The sequence below is a fragment of the Neofelis nebulosa genome, chromosome 2, assembly GCF_028018385.1.
Source record: "Neofelis nebulosa isolate mNeoNeb1 chromosome 2, mNeoNeb1.pri, whole genome shotgun sequence".
Taxonomy (NCBI): Eukaryota; Metazoa; Chordata; class Mammalia; order Carnivora; family Felidae; genus Neofelis; species Neofelis nebulosa.
Window position 1 is genome coordinate 66,472,769 of NC_080783.1, and position 14,682 is coordinate 66,487,450.

The 14,682-nt window shown below is 33.6% G+C and overlaps 1 protein-coding gene across 4 annotated transcripts in view; it reads left to right on the forward strand.

Annotated features, from left to right (window-relative positions):
- SCN7A (sodium voltage-gated channel alpha subunit 7) overlaps positions 1-14,682 on the forward strand; it is an 80,137-nt gene that overhangs the window by 53,513 nt on the left and 11,942 nt on the right. For all 4 annotated transcript variants that reach the window (XM_058714995.1, XM_058715008.1, XM_058715001.1 and 1 more), the window contains exons 15-19: positions 1,647-2,084; positions 5,128-5,230; positions 6,836-6,990; positions 10,164-10,337; positions 12,326-12,433. In XM_058714995.1, the coding sequence (XP_058570978.1) occupies positions 1,647-2,084; positions 5,128-5,230; positions 6,836-6,990; positions 10,164-10,337; positions 12,326-12,433 (978 nt within the window). The remainder of the gene's footprint in view (positions 1-1,646; positions 2,085-5,127; positions 5,231-6,835; positions 6,991-10,163; positions 10,338-12,325; positions 12,434-14,682) is intronic.

A 14,682-nucleotide genomic window follows, 5' to 3' on the forward strand; every position in this document is an offset into this window, starting at 1 on the left:
TCCAGAGAATTTTGAACTTCATTTTCAGCCTTTTAACAATAAAAAACAAATGTTTTTAAATCTTTATTTATTTTTGACAAAGACAGAGTGTTAGCAGGGGAGGGGCAGAGAGAGAGGGAGACACAGAATCTGAAGCAGGCTCCAGGCCTGGACTGAGCACAGAGCCTAATGCAGGGCTTGAACTCAGGAATAGTGAGATCATGACTTGAGCCAAAGTCAGACACTTAACCAACTGAGCCACCCAGGTACCCCAAGTCTTTTAACATTTTCACTGTATATGTATATCTACATTTGGTGTATAGGGGGATATGTTTAAGATATAAGAAATCTTAGATTGTAAGCTCTTAGTAAATTTTTCCTTGTCCAAATCCTGGCACAAAATCTATTTTTTACTCATTCTATAATTAATTTTTTCAACAAATATTAATCACTTATTTTGTGCCTAGTGTTGTGCTAGTTGTCTACTTGAGAGAAACTTGGTTCCCGCTCATATGAAGCTCGTAGTCATGAAATTTTTACCTAACACCTGTTCCTTATTTCACACTGTGCCAATAACTAAATGAAGGAAAAGAAACAACCAACTACCTTAAGTTATATTTGGTGTTGCCTTCTTATATCCTGAACTCATTGTCTTTTAAGAATGATAGAAATGCTAGTAGTGTAGTTCCTATAAGGGCCATAAAGCCCCTGTTCATACTATCTGTAAGTAAGCTTTATTTATATATAAATATATTTATATATATAAGGCTTTACATATATATAAATATATTTATATATTTTTTATTTTCATATTATATACTTTTATATTTTTTAAACATAATTCATATCATTTAAACTTTGCCCTTTAAAAATAATGTGTAAAACATAAAGTAAATTAAGTCTTTAAAAGTTCAAGTATCTGAAGAGAGGGGAAGACTTCCAATAATAAGCAAACAAAATGCTCAAATTATTAGTTTAAGAGATGATCAGTATTGACTCCCTAACACTAAAACCCAAAAATATTATCTATACCCTACAATTACAAACGAGATAAAAATATGATTCTCTGGAAACTAAACGTAGCTTGATCATATTTCTCAGTGATAGTAAAGGTCAAAATATACACTGTCCTTCAGTTCAAATAACTTAAGTATTAGGAATTATTCTCCATCACTCATCTCTTTCTTATTTGACCAAATTTATTACCACAGAGAATCAATTAACCTACCCAAACCCTGCTACTAGCATATCACAAAGAAAACTAGGTACAGGCTTCAGAACCGGGACTGGGACTCTCTCCCCAAGATTCCTTGTGGGTTTGCAGAACCCATGAAGATGTCATTATACCTCTTCCTGGGATAGTGCTGAAGTGAGGTCAGCCACCTGAAGTAGCGATTCATTTACTTACCTTGGGAGAGAAGCCTGGCTCAGGGAAGGAAAAAAAGCTTTGAATAAAATTAACTTAAGTTCAATCTGTGTGACCTTGGATATCTGACAGCATCTGACCCACTGTATAGGAGTAAGAACTGAATAGCCTAAATGGCATTGTGGTTCCGGATTGTTTTCAAATCTCAGGTCAGCTTTTTTTTTTTTTCAAGATTTTTTTTTATTGTTTAAAAGGAAACAAAAAGTAACATAAACTTAACCTCATTTGTTTCCTCATTTAGATAATTTACCTGTTTCTGGCATTGGTGAGCTCCTTTAGTTCATACAAGGCTCCAACAACTGAAGAGAATGGTGAAGAACAAAATCTCCAGCGTGCAATGGCAAGGATTAAGAAAGGAATAAACTACATGTTTCCTAAAATATCATGCAAAAAACAAAACATTTCAAAGGAGACAATGGACAATGTAAACAATGTGTATGTTAGAGAGAATATTTCTGACCCTACCCTTTCTGATTTAAGCAATACCCAAGATTTCTTCAAGGATAAGGAAAAAAGCAGTGGCACAGAGAAAAACACAATGACTGAAAATGAGAGTCAATCACTTATTCCCAGTCCTAGTGTCTCAGAAACTGTACCAATTGCTTCAGGAGAATCTGATATAGAAAATCTGGATAATAAGGAGATTCAGAGCAAGTCAGGTGATGGGAGCAGCAAAGAGGTAAGATGTTTTAATATCCTGATTACTTACTGTTGATTTATGGCATTTTGGTAAGAAAGTGAGTGGGTGTTGAAGTTGCGGAGAGTTAGAGTACACATTTGATCCTAGCTCTACACTCCTTGCTCCTGCTTTTATGCTTCTGATGAAGTTAATTAACCATTGTAAGCTTCAGTTTCCTTTTCTATAAATGCAGATAAAATTGTATCTATTTCTTAGGGAGGATAGGACTAAGAAAAATAGCTCAAAGGTGCACAGAACAGTGCCCAGTCTATAGTAAACACTTAGTAAACATCAGAAAATATAATTTTAAAAGTCTATAAATTTATAAGCAGGCAGTGTGGGGTGATGAAAACATACCAAAGAAACTTAAGTTTTGAAAATTGATGTGTATTATTAGAGAAATCATTAAACTCTCCTGGGTGTTATCATCTTTAAAATGTTAAATTGGACTACAGGATGGCTAAAATACTTTCTTATTGGCTAAAATTCTAGGATTCTCATCACTTTATTTGTGCAGCATATACTATAACGTATATAATTAAGTTGGACTAAAAGAATAATGAAAACCCACCAGTTTGAATTGTGAAAAGTGTGTAGCTTTATCAACTCATGGACAAAGAAAACAAAACAAAAAAGCAACAGCAAAAACAACAACATAACCCAACACATTTAAAGAAGGGTAGATATTGCTGTTAACTTAGCTTCTAAAATGTACACCCTACTGGAAACATTATTATTGTCTTCATTTGCAAGCACCATGTCTTGGTAGGAGGTATGATTTAATAGAAAGCTACATCTACAGAGATCACATCTGTTCTGCAGGCTTCTTGCGTTGTACCTCAGTAGGGAATCATCTCAGATCACTCACAGGCACTGGGGAGGGGCAGAGAATGTCTCTTTCCAGATCCCCAGAAACGACTCTGGCATCATCTTGTCTCCCAGACCTCTTCCAGCTTGGCAACTGCTCTGCAGTAACTTCTCAAATTGGCCTAATAGAAGTTGAATTGTAATTATTCAAAATCCTTCCGGCTCCTACTGAAGGCCTTTTTCTTTGTGTTAAAAAAACATTTTCACTCCTTAGCATTCCCAATATTTTGAGGTTCGTTTTCCTTTAATTAATACCATTTCTAGAAAACAGGGAAAACTGTTCTCCAGCTACACTTGTATATCTTCACTTATAACTTTGACTACCATCTATTTCTGGGTAAAAGTGCTATTTATCACAGCACATTGTGTTGAAATGCTCCAGGAAAACTTCTTGCCAATCTAATTAGAAAGTCTGGGATATGAAAATGTATAGGAAAGATGACACTAAATATGATTGTAAATGTTGAGGCTTCAGAAGTTGTAATGTATGCCGCCTAATTACTTGGTCCTACTGATTGATTAGCTACTCATAGATTTGTTCACTTATCTGTACATTTGTTACATATTTTAGACACTTTCCAGATTATGCAACTCATGAGTACTTTAAGATGCTGATCTACCAAAAGCCAAAGAATAAAATATAAAAATCACATGGGATCTGATAATTCTGAGATACATTCTTTTCTTTCTTTTGTATTTAAACTTTCAGCCATTGTTTAGTTACAACATAACTATATAAATTTTAGAAAAATAATGTCAAACTTTATATCAAGTTTTATAACTTTTTTCATAATGTAGCAATGTATCAGGGTCACTTTCTCATGCCATTAAGTCATCTTCTAATAAAATTATTTATACTTTTGAATCCCAATTGATTTATTTATAAAATTAGAATAATACATATTAAAAGAGGTTTGGAAAAATCACATCAAATAGTTTATGTAAAAATTCTAAAATAACATATAAATATAAGGTATATAATTTTCAATTATTGAATGCCTAAGAATTATATATTATTTGTTATTTACTCTCATATTGCTATAGCCTTTATTTCATCAGAAATAATGAAAATATGAGAACTGAAATAATAAAAGTGATGTGTTTAAGAGTAATATCCTGATGGATATATATTTTTAGTTGAGCACCAAATGTCTTACTGACAACTGACTATGTAAGATCTAAAGCAAATAAGGCTTCCTAATGATATTTTGTTGACACTTATTGTGCATAAGACCAGGAGGTAGGACAAAATATTTACAGTTTTCTTTTTGATATACTTTACTTAGACATTTCCTTATTTTTTAAGAAATAAGACTGTTTTTTTCCCAAATGTTTTAATACATTTATCGTATTTTTTTAATTAGAAAACAATTGTGTATACTATTAACTTAGAATAGTGGTCATTTTAAAGGATGATGTGTTGCATATTTATTTTGAAATAAAGTAAAATAAAGCATTATGAGAAAATCATTTCCAATAAAAGCCATGCATGTCACACATGCGTCATTACCACTTATAAAAAGCCATGGCTACCTTATCGTATCCAGTCTTGACCTTCAGTCAAGGCAGAGTGAGAAGCAATGTCAATCCTTGCAAATAGCTTGTCTGCATAGGGCTGGTACCGCTTTGCCAGGTCTATTCCTGACTCTTATACCTTGTGCCATTTCTTCATTTCACTTTAAGATAACCTCACATCATTCCCATCCTATGATGGCATACACAAGAATGTCTGGACTCGATTTTACAATACCAACTAAATGCACTCTTGTCTACCCATCTTTAGCATCAAGGAGTAATTACTTCTGATGCTGCTCATCTAGCTGAAATGGCTTATATGGAATCTCGTGAACAACTTCAAGAGGGCTTTGGAACTCAAACCCTTTTGGATACTGGAGATAACCTATACACCTTTTAGGAGAATAGTGTTATGAACTAAATGTTAATTTTAATCTAAAAGTTATTTTAGCTTAAATGAATTTTTAATTAAATGTTTAAAACTTCAACTCACGGAGACATGTATCCTTTTAATGAAAACCATGAAATTAGCTTAAACAGTATTTTAAACCTGATAAAGTTCTTTTTGTATACAGTTTTTCTTATTTCTGAAAATAAAACAAGCCTGAACCACAGTGAGAAAGTTGAATCACAGCTTTTTTGGTGGGACTTTACTTTTCAGAAGGTAAAGCAATCTAGCTCGTCTGAATGCAGCACAGTGGATATTGCTATCTCCGAAGAAGAAACCGTCTGTGAACATGAAAAGCCAAAGCAGCTTAAAAATGGTAAGAGAAAAATAACTTCCTTTGATAATTATATTGAAAATAGACTAAATTTCTCTTAACATAACTAATACCATTAGATATATTTTAATTTTAGAGAGTTTATTAACTAAGGAACACACACATACAAATATGTGTATACAAGCACATGCACATGTGCCCAAAGGAATCCTCATAGAAACTTATAGGGAAAGTCAATAGAAAAGTCAACATTTGGAAAAGAGGGGCAGGGTCTATTTCCTAGAAGTTTAATGCAGTAGTTAAGAGCACTGGGTCTGGAATCATACAGGCCTGAGTTCAAATCCCAGGTCACGTGACCATTTACTACCTTTACTTACCCTCTTTCAGGCTCATTTCTTAATATGTAAAATGAGGATAATAATGAAACTTACCTCACAGGATTGGTAAAAAGATTAAATTAGTGTAGATGCATGTGTGTCCATGCATGGTTGTGTGCATGTGTGTCCATGCATGGATGTGTGCATGTGTGCGTGTGTGTGTATATTTTTATGTCTCTTGGAGTAAAGTCAATATTCAAAATACTCACATGAAAACATCCTATATCTTTCATAGGAAAACATATCATGCAATGGTGATTTATTTTTATATTCCACATGAATCTTAAGAAATGTATAAGGCTTCAGTCAGCTGATTGACTCACTAGATATGTAACATACATTTGTTGATGACTTGTAATTCAAATTAATTTCCTAGAAAGATTGACGAATACTTACAAGTTCTCTGCATTTGAAATCACTGGAAGCCATCAACATGGTAACTGCTAAATGCTCAAATTCCTGTATTCAAAATAAGAACCTGCTCTCAGTAACTCAACTTCTAGAACTTGTATCATTCAAGGCAAAGGAGGAAAAATTTCCTATATTTTTTGACCAAAGATGTTTGAATTGACAGTAGGTAAAATTCTAAAATGAAATGTGTTGACTTTAAATTCCACCCACCTCTATTTCTTCATGTTCTCCCCTGTTAAGCAGAGTCTTCTCTATCTTGGGATTTCTTTATGCTAACTCTCTTGACAGGAATGTAGAGTCCAATCCATGCATATGCCCCCTACCCACAAAGCACTCTGTAATCCAGGGGGCTTCTTCAGTAAGTCTAAATCAAAATCACCATTCTCCTACCACCTGAGACCTGACATCAATTTAACTGACGTAACTAATATTATACTTCTTATCAGTTCCTGAATACCTATGTACTTAAATGAGAATGCTTATTATACCATGTGAATCTTCAGGCTTTATACCAAAATGTGATATTTAGAAGATATTGTATGTGGGGGAGAGGAGCGATTTGAAGGATGGGGATAAATTCTATTCTCAGACTCTGTTCCACCAGGCTAGGGGATGTTCTAAGTCATCTCTGCCTTTCACAATTTCTTCCTCTAGTGTTCTCCCACGTTAACTTTTTTTGTTTCCCCTCAATGACTGCAATGGTCACAGCATCAGGGGTGAAAATCAAATATTCGTAAGTCAGAGAGCACATGTGTTAGATTCCATAAGTAATCACCAAGGACTATGGTGGAAAGTTCAGGATGTCTACTTTTTCATGAATTTTCAAGATTTTTCTTCTTAGCAGTTTCATTCTTGACAGGTTATAGACGAAGATCTTCACCTGGCCAAATTAGTGGTGAGTCCAAGAAAGGAAGAATTTGGCAGAACATAAGGAAAACCTGCCACAAGATAGTGGAAAATGGTTGTTTTAAGTGTTTCATTGGCCTTGTCACTCTGCTCAGCACAGGTGCTCTGGTAAGTACATGAGACTTTTATGGGGAAAAATGTATCTGAAGTCTGTTACTTGAAGCCACCATGCCAAATTAGTTTTCCCCAGATACTTATTATAGCAGTAAAGTTCATATTCTGCGATTTTACTTTTGGGAAACATACATTACAGTTTCTTAAAATCTGTATATGCCTCATTCAGTATTAAATAAATCAAACAAGTTTGAAATATAAGAATGACAGTGGGAAACGTGAATGTGAGATACCTAATTCTTATTTTAATAAAGTTTCATGTATGAGACAAAGTTTAAGAATATGCACATACATACTTCTGTGCTGTGCTAGTACTTTGGTGCCTATTCAATCAGGAAAGAGAAGTACTATATACTTTTAATAACCTTTGAACCAAAAATACATATATTTTAATATTTATTCATTTTTGAGAGTGAGAGAAACAGAGCACGAATGGGGGAGGGGAAAAGAGAGAAGGAGACACAGAATCTGAAGCAGGCTCCAGGCTCTGAGCGGTCAGCCCAGAGCCCGACTCAGGCTAGAGACCACGAACTGTGAGATCATGACCTGAGCCAAAATCGGACACTTAACCAACTAAGCCACCCAGACATCCTGCATTTATGAAGCATTTTGAGAGAAAGAGAGTAAATGAGCTGGGAGGGGCAAGAGAGGGGCGGGGGGAGAGGATCTGAAGCAGGCTCTGCACTGAGAGCAGAGAGCCTGATGCGGAACTTGAACTCACAGGCCGTGAGATCATGACCTGAGCTGAAGTCGGACTCTTAATTGACTGAGCCACCCAGGTGCCCTGAACCAAAAATATATTTACCCATTGACACAACAACCTTAATTATAGGAAATTATCCTACAAATATCTGAGCAAGTATGAAATGCATTTACAAGGCTCTTCAGTGAAGAATTCTTTGTATAGAAAAAGATTAAAAAGTAAAAATAGTCTACAATAGGTAACTGTTTAAATATGCTCTGATATAAACATCCAATGGGACACTGTGCAGCTATTTTGAAAATTCAAAAGTTGTATGCATGCTAATATTGCAAGTTATAGCAATGTGCAAAAAAAGAGAAAGATCTAGAATAAAGTGTATCTATTAGGTATCTATTAATATTCATGTTTCCCACTGTCATTCATAAATTTTGAAATTGTTTTATTTATTTGATATTGAATGAGGCATATTACATTTTACTTAGGAAATAAAGAAAAATAGAATGTATATTATATTATTTTCCAGTGTCTGATTAAAGAGGAATTAGAGAAGGATACACAAGAAATAGTTAATTGTGAGATACACAGAGCAAAAAGTATGGATTCATGGCTGGGAACCAGACTTTGTACTGCATACAATTTTTAAAGTAAATTTTATATAGACATTTACCACACATTTACCACAAACGTAGAAATTATAAGTGTCTAACCTAAAGAATTTTCACCTGGGTGGCTCAGTCGGTTAAGTGCCCGACTTCCACTCAGGCCATGATCTCACAGTTCATGACTTCGAGCCCTGTGTCAGGCTCTGTATTGACAGCTCGGAGGCTAGAATCTGCTTCAGATTCTGTGTTTCCCTCTCTTTCTGCCCCTCCCCCTTTCCCATTCTGTTCTCTCTCTCTCTCTGAAAAATAAATAAACATTAAAAAAGTAAACAAGGATTAAAGTAATCCTATGTTAATAATGGTGTGATTCTTATAAATCTAATGTTAAATAAAAGTAACATTTTCTCACAAACCGTAAGATCATGACATGAGGTGAAGTCTGATGCTTAACTGACTGAACGACTCAGGTGCCCCGATCTTTGTTTACTTTTTGACCTTGAATGCACTTTAATACAAGCCTTCCTGACTTTGTTGGTACTTTATTGCCTTTTTTCAGTGCTGAGATAAAAACACTATGAAATTGCTTTCAGTGACATTATCAGACTTTGTATCCTCTACAGTAAAGTAAAGGTTGACCTATTAATCTGAGAAGCTTTGGAGAAATGATTATAGTTTTATTTCATATTCATGTGTTTCCACTGGTTTACCTGATTATTTCTGCAGCAGAGCAAGCTGTGTGACTTTTTCTTGTAACAGCAGTATGGATATCTGAAGACACGTTTATCTTTTTCATTATTTAAAAAAAAATCTATTAGATGTTTTATTGGGGCCACACTGAAATTACACATTAATTTATACAGACATAATATTTTTATAATATTGAGTCTTCCATCTAGGCAAAATGGCATATCTTTACATTATTTGGCGTGTTTTTATGTTCTATAGCAATTTTATAATTTTTTTTTTTTTTTTAATTTTTTTTTTTCAACGTTTTTTATTTATTTTTTTGGGACAGAGAGAGACAGAGCATGAACGGGGGAGGGGCAGAGAGAGAGGGAGACACAGAAGCGGAAACAGGCTCCAGGCTCCGAGCCATCAGCCCAGAGCCTGACGCGGGGCTCGAACTCACAGACCGCGAGATCGTGACCTGGCTGAAGTCGGACGCTTAACCGACTGCGCCACCCAGGCGCCCAGCAATTTTATAATTTTTAAGAAAATATATTTATTTACATTCAAGTTAATTAGCATACAGTGTAGTACTGGTTTCAAGAGTAGAACCCAGTGACTCATCACTTACATATAACACCAGTGCTCATCCCAGCAAGTGCCCTCCTTAATGCCCATCACCCATTTAGCCCATTCTCCCCACCTCCCCTCCAGCAACCCTCAGTTCTCCATATTTAAGAGTCTCTTATGCTTTGCCTCCATCTCTGTTTTTACCTTATTTTTCCTGAAGACATATTTAAAAGAATTTCTACTCTCTTAGTAAGTGCCACATATCTGCAAATTGGCTACATGGAATTAGAGATAAGAACCAGTTAGATGTGAGCAAAGGTTTTTGCCTCTTATATTAAGTTTGATTAACTGATTCATGAGAGGAATTCTGGATCACTGTGGTGCCAAATTCAGTCTCTATAAGAAATTCTGGGACCAATTACTGATGTCTGCTATAGACATAGGATCAGAAAATGTTACTTATGGATTATGTGAATAAATCCAAACCAAGTGAACCAGCCCGTGAAACTACAACCTATGACTTTGCTCACGATCTGTTTGCTAGAGATAACATTTCATTCCGCTCTATGCCAAAAGATTTTTTAAAAAATTACATGTACACTAATCCTCAAATGTTTTACCCACAGGCTTTTGAAGATATATATATCGATCAGAGAAAGACTATTAAAATCTTATTAGAATATGCTGACATGATCTTCACTTACATCTTCATTCTGGAAATGCTTCTAAAGTGGATGGCATATGGTTTTAAAGCCTATTTCACTGATAGCTGGTATAAGCTAGACTTCATGGTTGTCATTGTACGTATTTCAAAGAAAAATGTTAAAGACTATTATTCAATTTTTTTCTTCTTTACTCTTACTCTCTCTTAACTCTTTCCTTTACTTATATCTACCTTTTTCCTCTCTTTGTACATTTTTAGTCACCAAAATCCCCTATTTCTTCATTTGTAATACTTAACATTTGTCCTTTTCCTCTCAACCTAAAAATTTTAAAGTTCAACATTTCACCCCTAGATTATTCTAATGACCACGTATGAACCCACCACTAATGGGATAGACATCCTGAAATATTTAAATTCTGTTGGCTTGATGTTTAAATCATATATTCAAAACAGACGACTTACCATAACCTTCACCATTAGCACTGTGATCCAAGCTACTGAAGATTCTCAGTTGGATTTCCAGTGCAGATCCCTGCCCCTGCCACTACACACCTTCCTTCTAAGCTCCACATAGCAACCACATACATTTTACTGCTGTAAAACAGAAGTCAGTCCAGGTCTCTTTTCTTCTTGAAACTCTCCAATAAGCATCTCATGTCGCTCCGAGTAAAAAGCTACATTCTCTGCCATCAAAGCCTACAAGTTTCTACATGATCGGTCTTGTCTCCTATTACTTTCCGTTTCCATTATCCCAATTTATAGACTGCTCCACCTGCACTGACCTTCCTGAAGATCTCCCATATGCTGAGATTCCTTCCATCTTAGTGCCTTTGCAGTTATTTTTCCTTCCACCTGGAACTTTTGCTGGCTCACCTCATTTATGTCTACTCAAATAAGAGTGCAGAAATTGGGTCTTTCCCCACTACCGTATTTAAAACTGCAACTACTACAATGCTCCTTTTTCCTTTCTCTGCACTCTTCATCTCTATAGCGCCTATTAATATTATATATTAATTGATATTCATTGTTTATTCATTGTGATTGTTTGTCTTCCCCTTTGAAAGATTAGCTCCTTTGGGGAAGAAATGCTTTCCCAATGTGGTTCTCTTCTTATCCCTAATGCTCAGAACAACTCATGTATCATAGTAGGTACTCAGTAATTTTTGTTGAATGAACAAATGGTTCCTATTCTATAAGCAATGATTGACTGAAGCTTCTCACTGTATAAATAATCTCTGTCTTCTAAATAAAATTATTGCAAATTAACCTTCTCCTCCAACAAAAATCACACTATATCTGCAACCCACCTTCCTGTTTCCTAGTCATTATTCTTAGGTGTACACAACCCGTGACACTTACATAAATCATATGTTTACTCCAAAGCTCACTTTAAGGCCATCTCTTAGTATAGGATAAAAAAGAACAAATTTTTCATTTATGTTGCTTGAAAATACATAAAATATGAAGGTACTATAAAAGTTAGTTGTAACTCTATCACCTTGCTCAATCTCTGTTAACATTTATTAACCCTGAATGATCTTTATGCATATGTTTACTTTAAGAAATCACCTTGGTATCTTTGTATACATTTTTATAATTTGTACTTAAACTTAACAATGTTCATATACTCTTTGATGCCTCTTCTCTGAAATACTATTTTGTATATTGTGTTAACCATATTTATATATGAATTCACATGTAAATATATTTCAAATTTTGTTTTTATGAATACATGATATACTATTGCTGTATGGAAAATAATCATGAAACTGATTATTAATCTAATTTCAAACAAAAAATGGATGTAAATATTAACCCTTGATCATAAAGAATGTCAAATATACAAATTTTTTTATTTCAATAATATATATATACCTACTACCAGAAAATGTTTTTGTTTTATCTTTATCTTTTTTAAAGTAACTTTAACACAAGGTTATTTTCTTATACTTTTCTTTAAGTCATTGTTAAGATATATTGAAATATATTTTACATCTTTGCATATTTCTTGGGAAGCTTTGACTGTTTATCATTTTTAAATAAGTGAAAAGTTTATTTTGCAGATTGTTTTGATTAAAGTTAAAATAAACCCTATTCACTCTTTTTTTTCTTAAATATATTTAGGTGTTTTGTCTTAGCTTAATAGGCAAATCTCGGGAAGAATTCAAACCACTAACTTCTGTTAAATTCCTCCGGGCGCTCAGAGTTCTATCTCAATTTGAAAGAATGAAGGTAAGAAAAAAGTGTCTAAACTAATATGTAGGTTTTTATTTAGGATTAATAAATTTCTATAAATTAAAAACTTTATAGTCTTCTCATTTGCATCTTTAACAATACTAATGCAAAAACCTTATATTCCACAATTTACAAATATAGAAGAAAGGTATATGAGTTATGCTTATTAAGATTTTAGGACTTTCCTGCTCATAAGATATGAAAAATCATAAAGATAAGAAAAAAAAACCCTAATAGTTGAGAGAAATAATATAAAATTTTAAAAACTAGTACTATTGTAGCCCACTTGAGTGTCTATGAGTATTGATACAATTATCTCAATGTTAAAAATATAACTGACAAAATGAAACTTGGATCACCTAGATGCTTAAAATTATAGGAATATCATACACGGTAAGCAATTATACTGAATAAAAGTTTGAATTTTAAAATAAATTAATGTTTTCAAGTCACGCATCACAAATTATGAATTCTTGTCATCTCTCCCTCACCGTCACGTTAAACCTCTTTTGAACAATGTGAGGGAAGCTAACAGGTAAAGCCACATAAAACAACCAGTGTTCAATCTTTTGTGCCTACAATGGAAACCCACCCCAAATGGCTCGACCTAATGGAGCAAACAGTTTATGGCCACCACAAATAGTATAATTATGTAAAATACAGTCATCAGCTATGTGCAGAAATGGGAAAAAAAGTCTAGTTTTATCTTTTATTTCATAACCATACATCTGTTTTCTTGATTTTTTTATTTATATAGATTATTTATCATTAATCTGCCTACTTGAATAATATTACAGAATATCACATATTCAGTGTAGGTAGGATCCAGTAAGAAAATTATTTATGTTTGATGTGTATTTTTCTTATAGTTCATATATTATATATTACATTAAAACTGCCATATATTAATAAACCATAACACTTAAGATCTTTTCACTTGGCAAAAACATGGATACTTGTTTTAATCTCAAAATTTAGATAATTATAGATGATTATTATAAACAAATAGAAATATAAGTAATTTAAAGTATTTTAAACCAAAATATGTGTTTCAGAAATTTTAACAGCATAATCTTTATATGATATTTATATATACACATATGCATACATAAATACATGTATTAAGTACATTAATTATACTTTAATATATATGTAAGTACATGACTGATAGTAATATTTTTATAATTCATATGAATCTGTGATCAACTCGTTATAACAGGAATTAGTCCTGACCAACCTATTCCCTAAATGCATTGCTGGTGTTGGGGAAGAAATATTCTTACTATAACTGGAAGTTTGTACCTCTTAATCCCCTCCACCCACTGCCAACCCCTCTCCACTCTGATAACCACTAGTTTGTTTCCTGTATAGATGAGTCTGTTCTGTTTTGTTTTGTTTGTTCACTTGTTTTATTTTTAAATTCCACATATAGGTGAAACCATATGGTATCTGTCTTTCTCTGTCTGACTTATTTCTTTTAGCACAATACTCTCAAAGCCCATCCATGTGGTTGCTAATAGCAAGATCTCATTCATTTTTATGGCCGAGTAATAGCCCATTGTTTATATATACAGCATCTTCTTTATCCATTCATCTGTTCATAGATACTTAGGTTGCTTCCATATCTTGGCTATTGTAAACAATGCTGCAGTAAGCACAGAAATGCATGTATACTTTCATATTAGTGTTTTCATTTTCTTTGGGTAAATATCCAGAAGTAGAATTATTGAATTATGTACTATTTCTATTTTTAATTTTTTGAGGAACCTCCATACAATTTTCTATAGTTGCTACACAAATTTACATTCCCACCAACAGTGAATAAGGGTTTCCCCACCCCACATCTTCACCAGCATTTGTTATTTCTTATCATTTTGATACTAGCCATTCTGCCAGGTGTAAGGAGGTATCTCATTGTGGTTTCCGTTTGCATTACCCCAATGATTAGTGATGTTGAGTCTCTTTTCATATGTTAGCCTTCTGAATGTCTTTGGCTATTGAGGTCCAATTTTTTAATTGGATTGCTTATGGGTTTTTTTATGTTAAGATGTATAAGTTCTTTATATATTTTGTATATTAACTAACCCTTTATCAGATAAATCATTTGCAAATATTCTCTCATATTCAGGAGTCTGCCTGTTCATTTTGTTGATGGTTTCCTTCACTGTGCAAAAGTTTTTTTTGTGTGTAATCAAGTAATAGTTTATTTTTGCCTTTGTTTTCTTTGTCTGAAGAGACAGAAAATG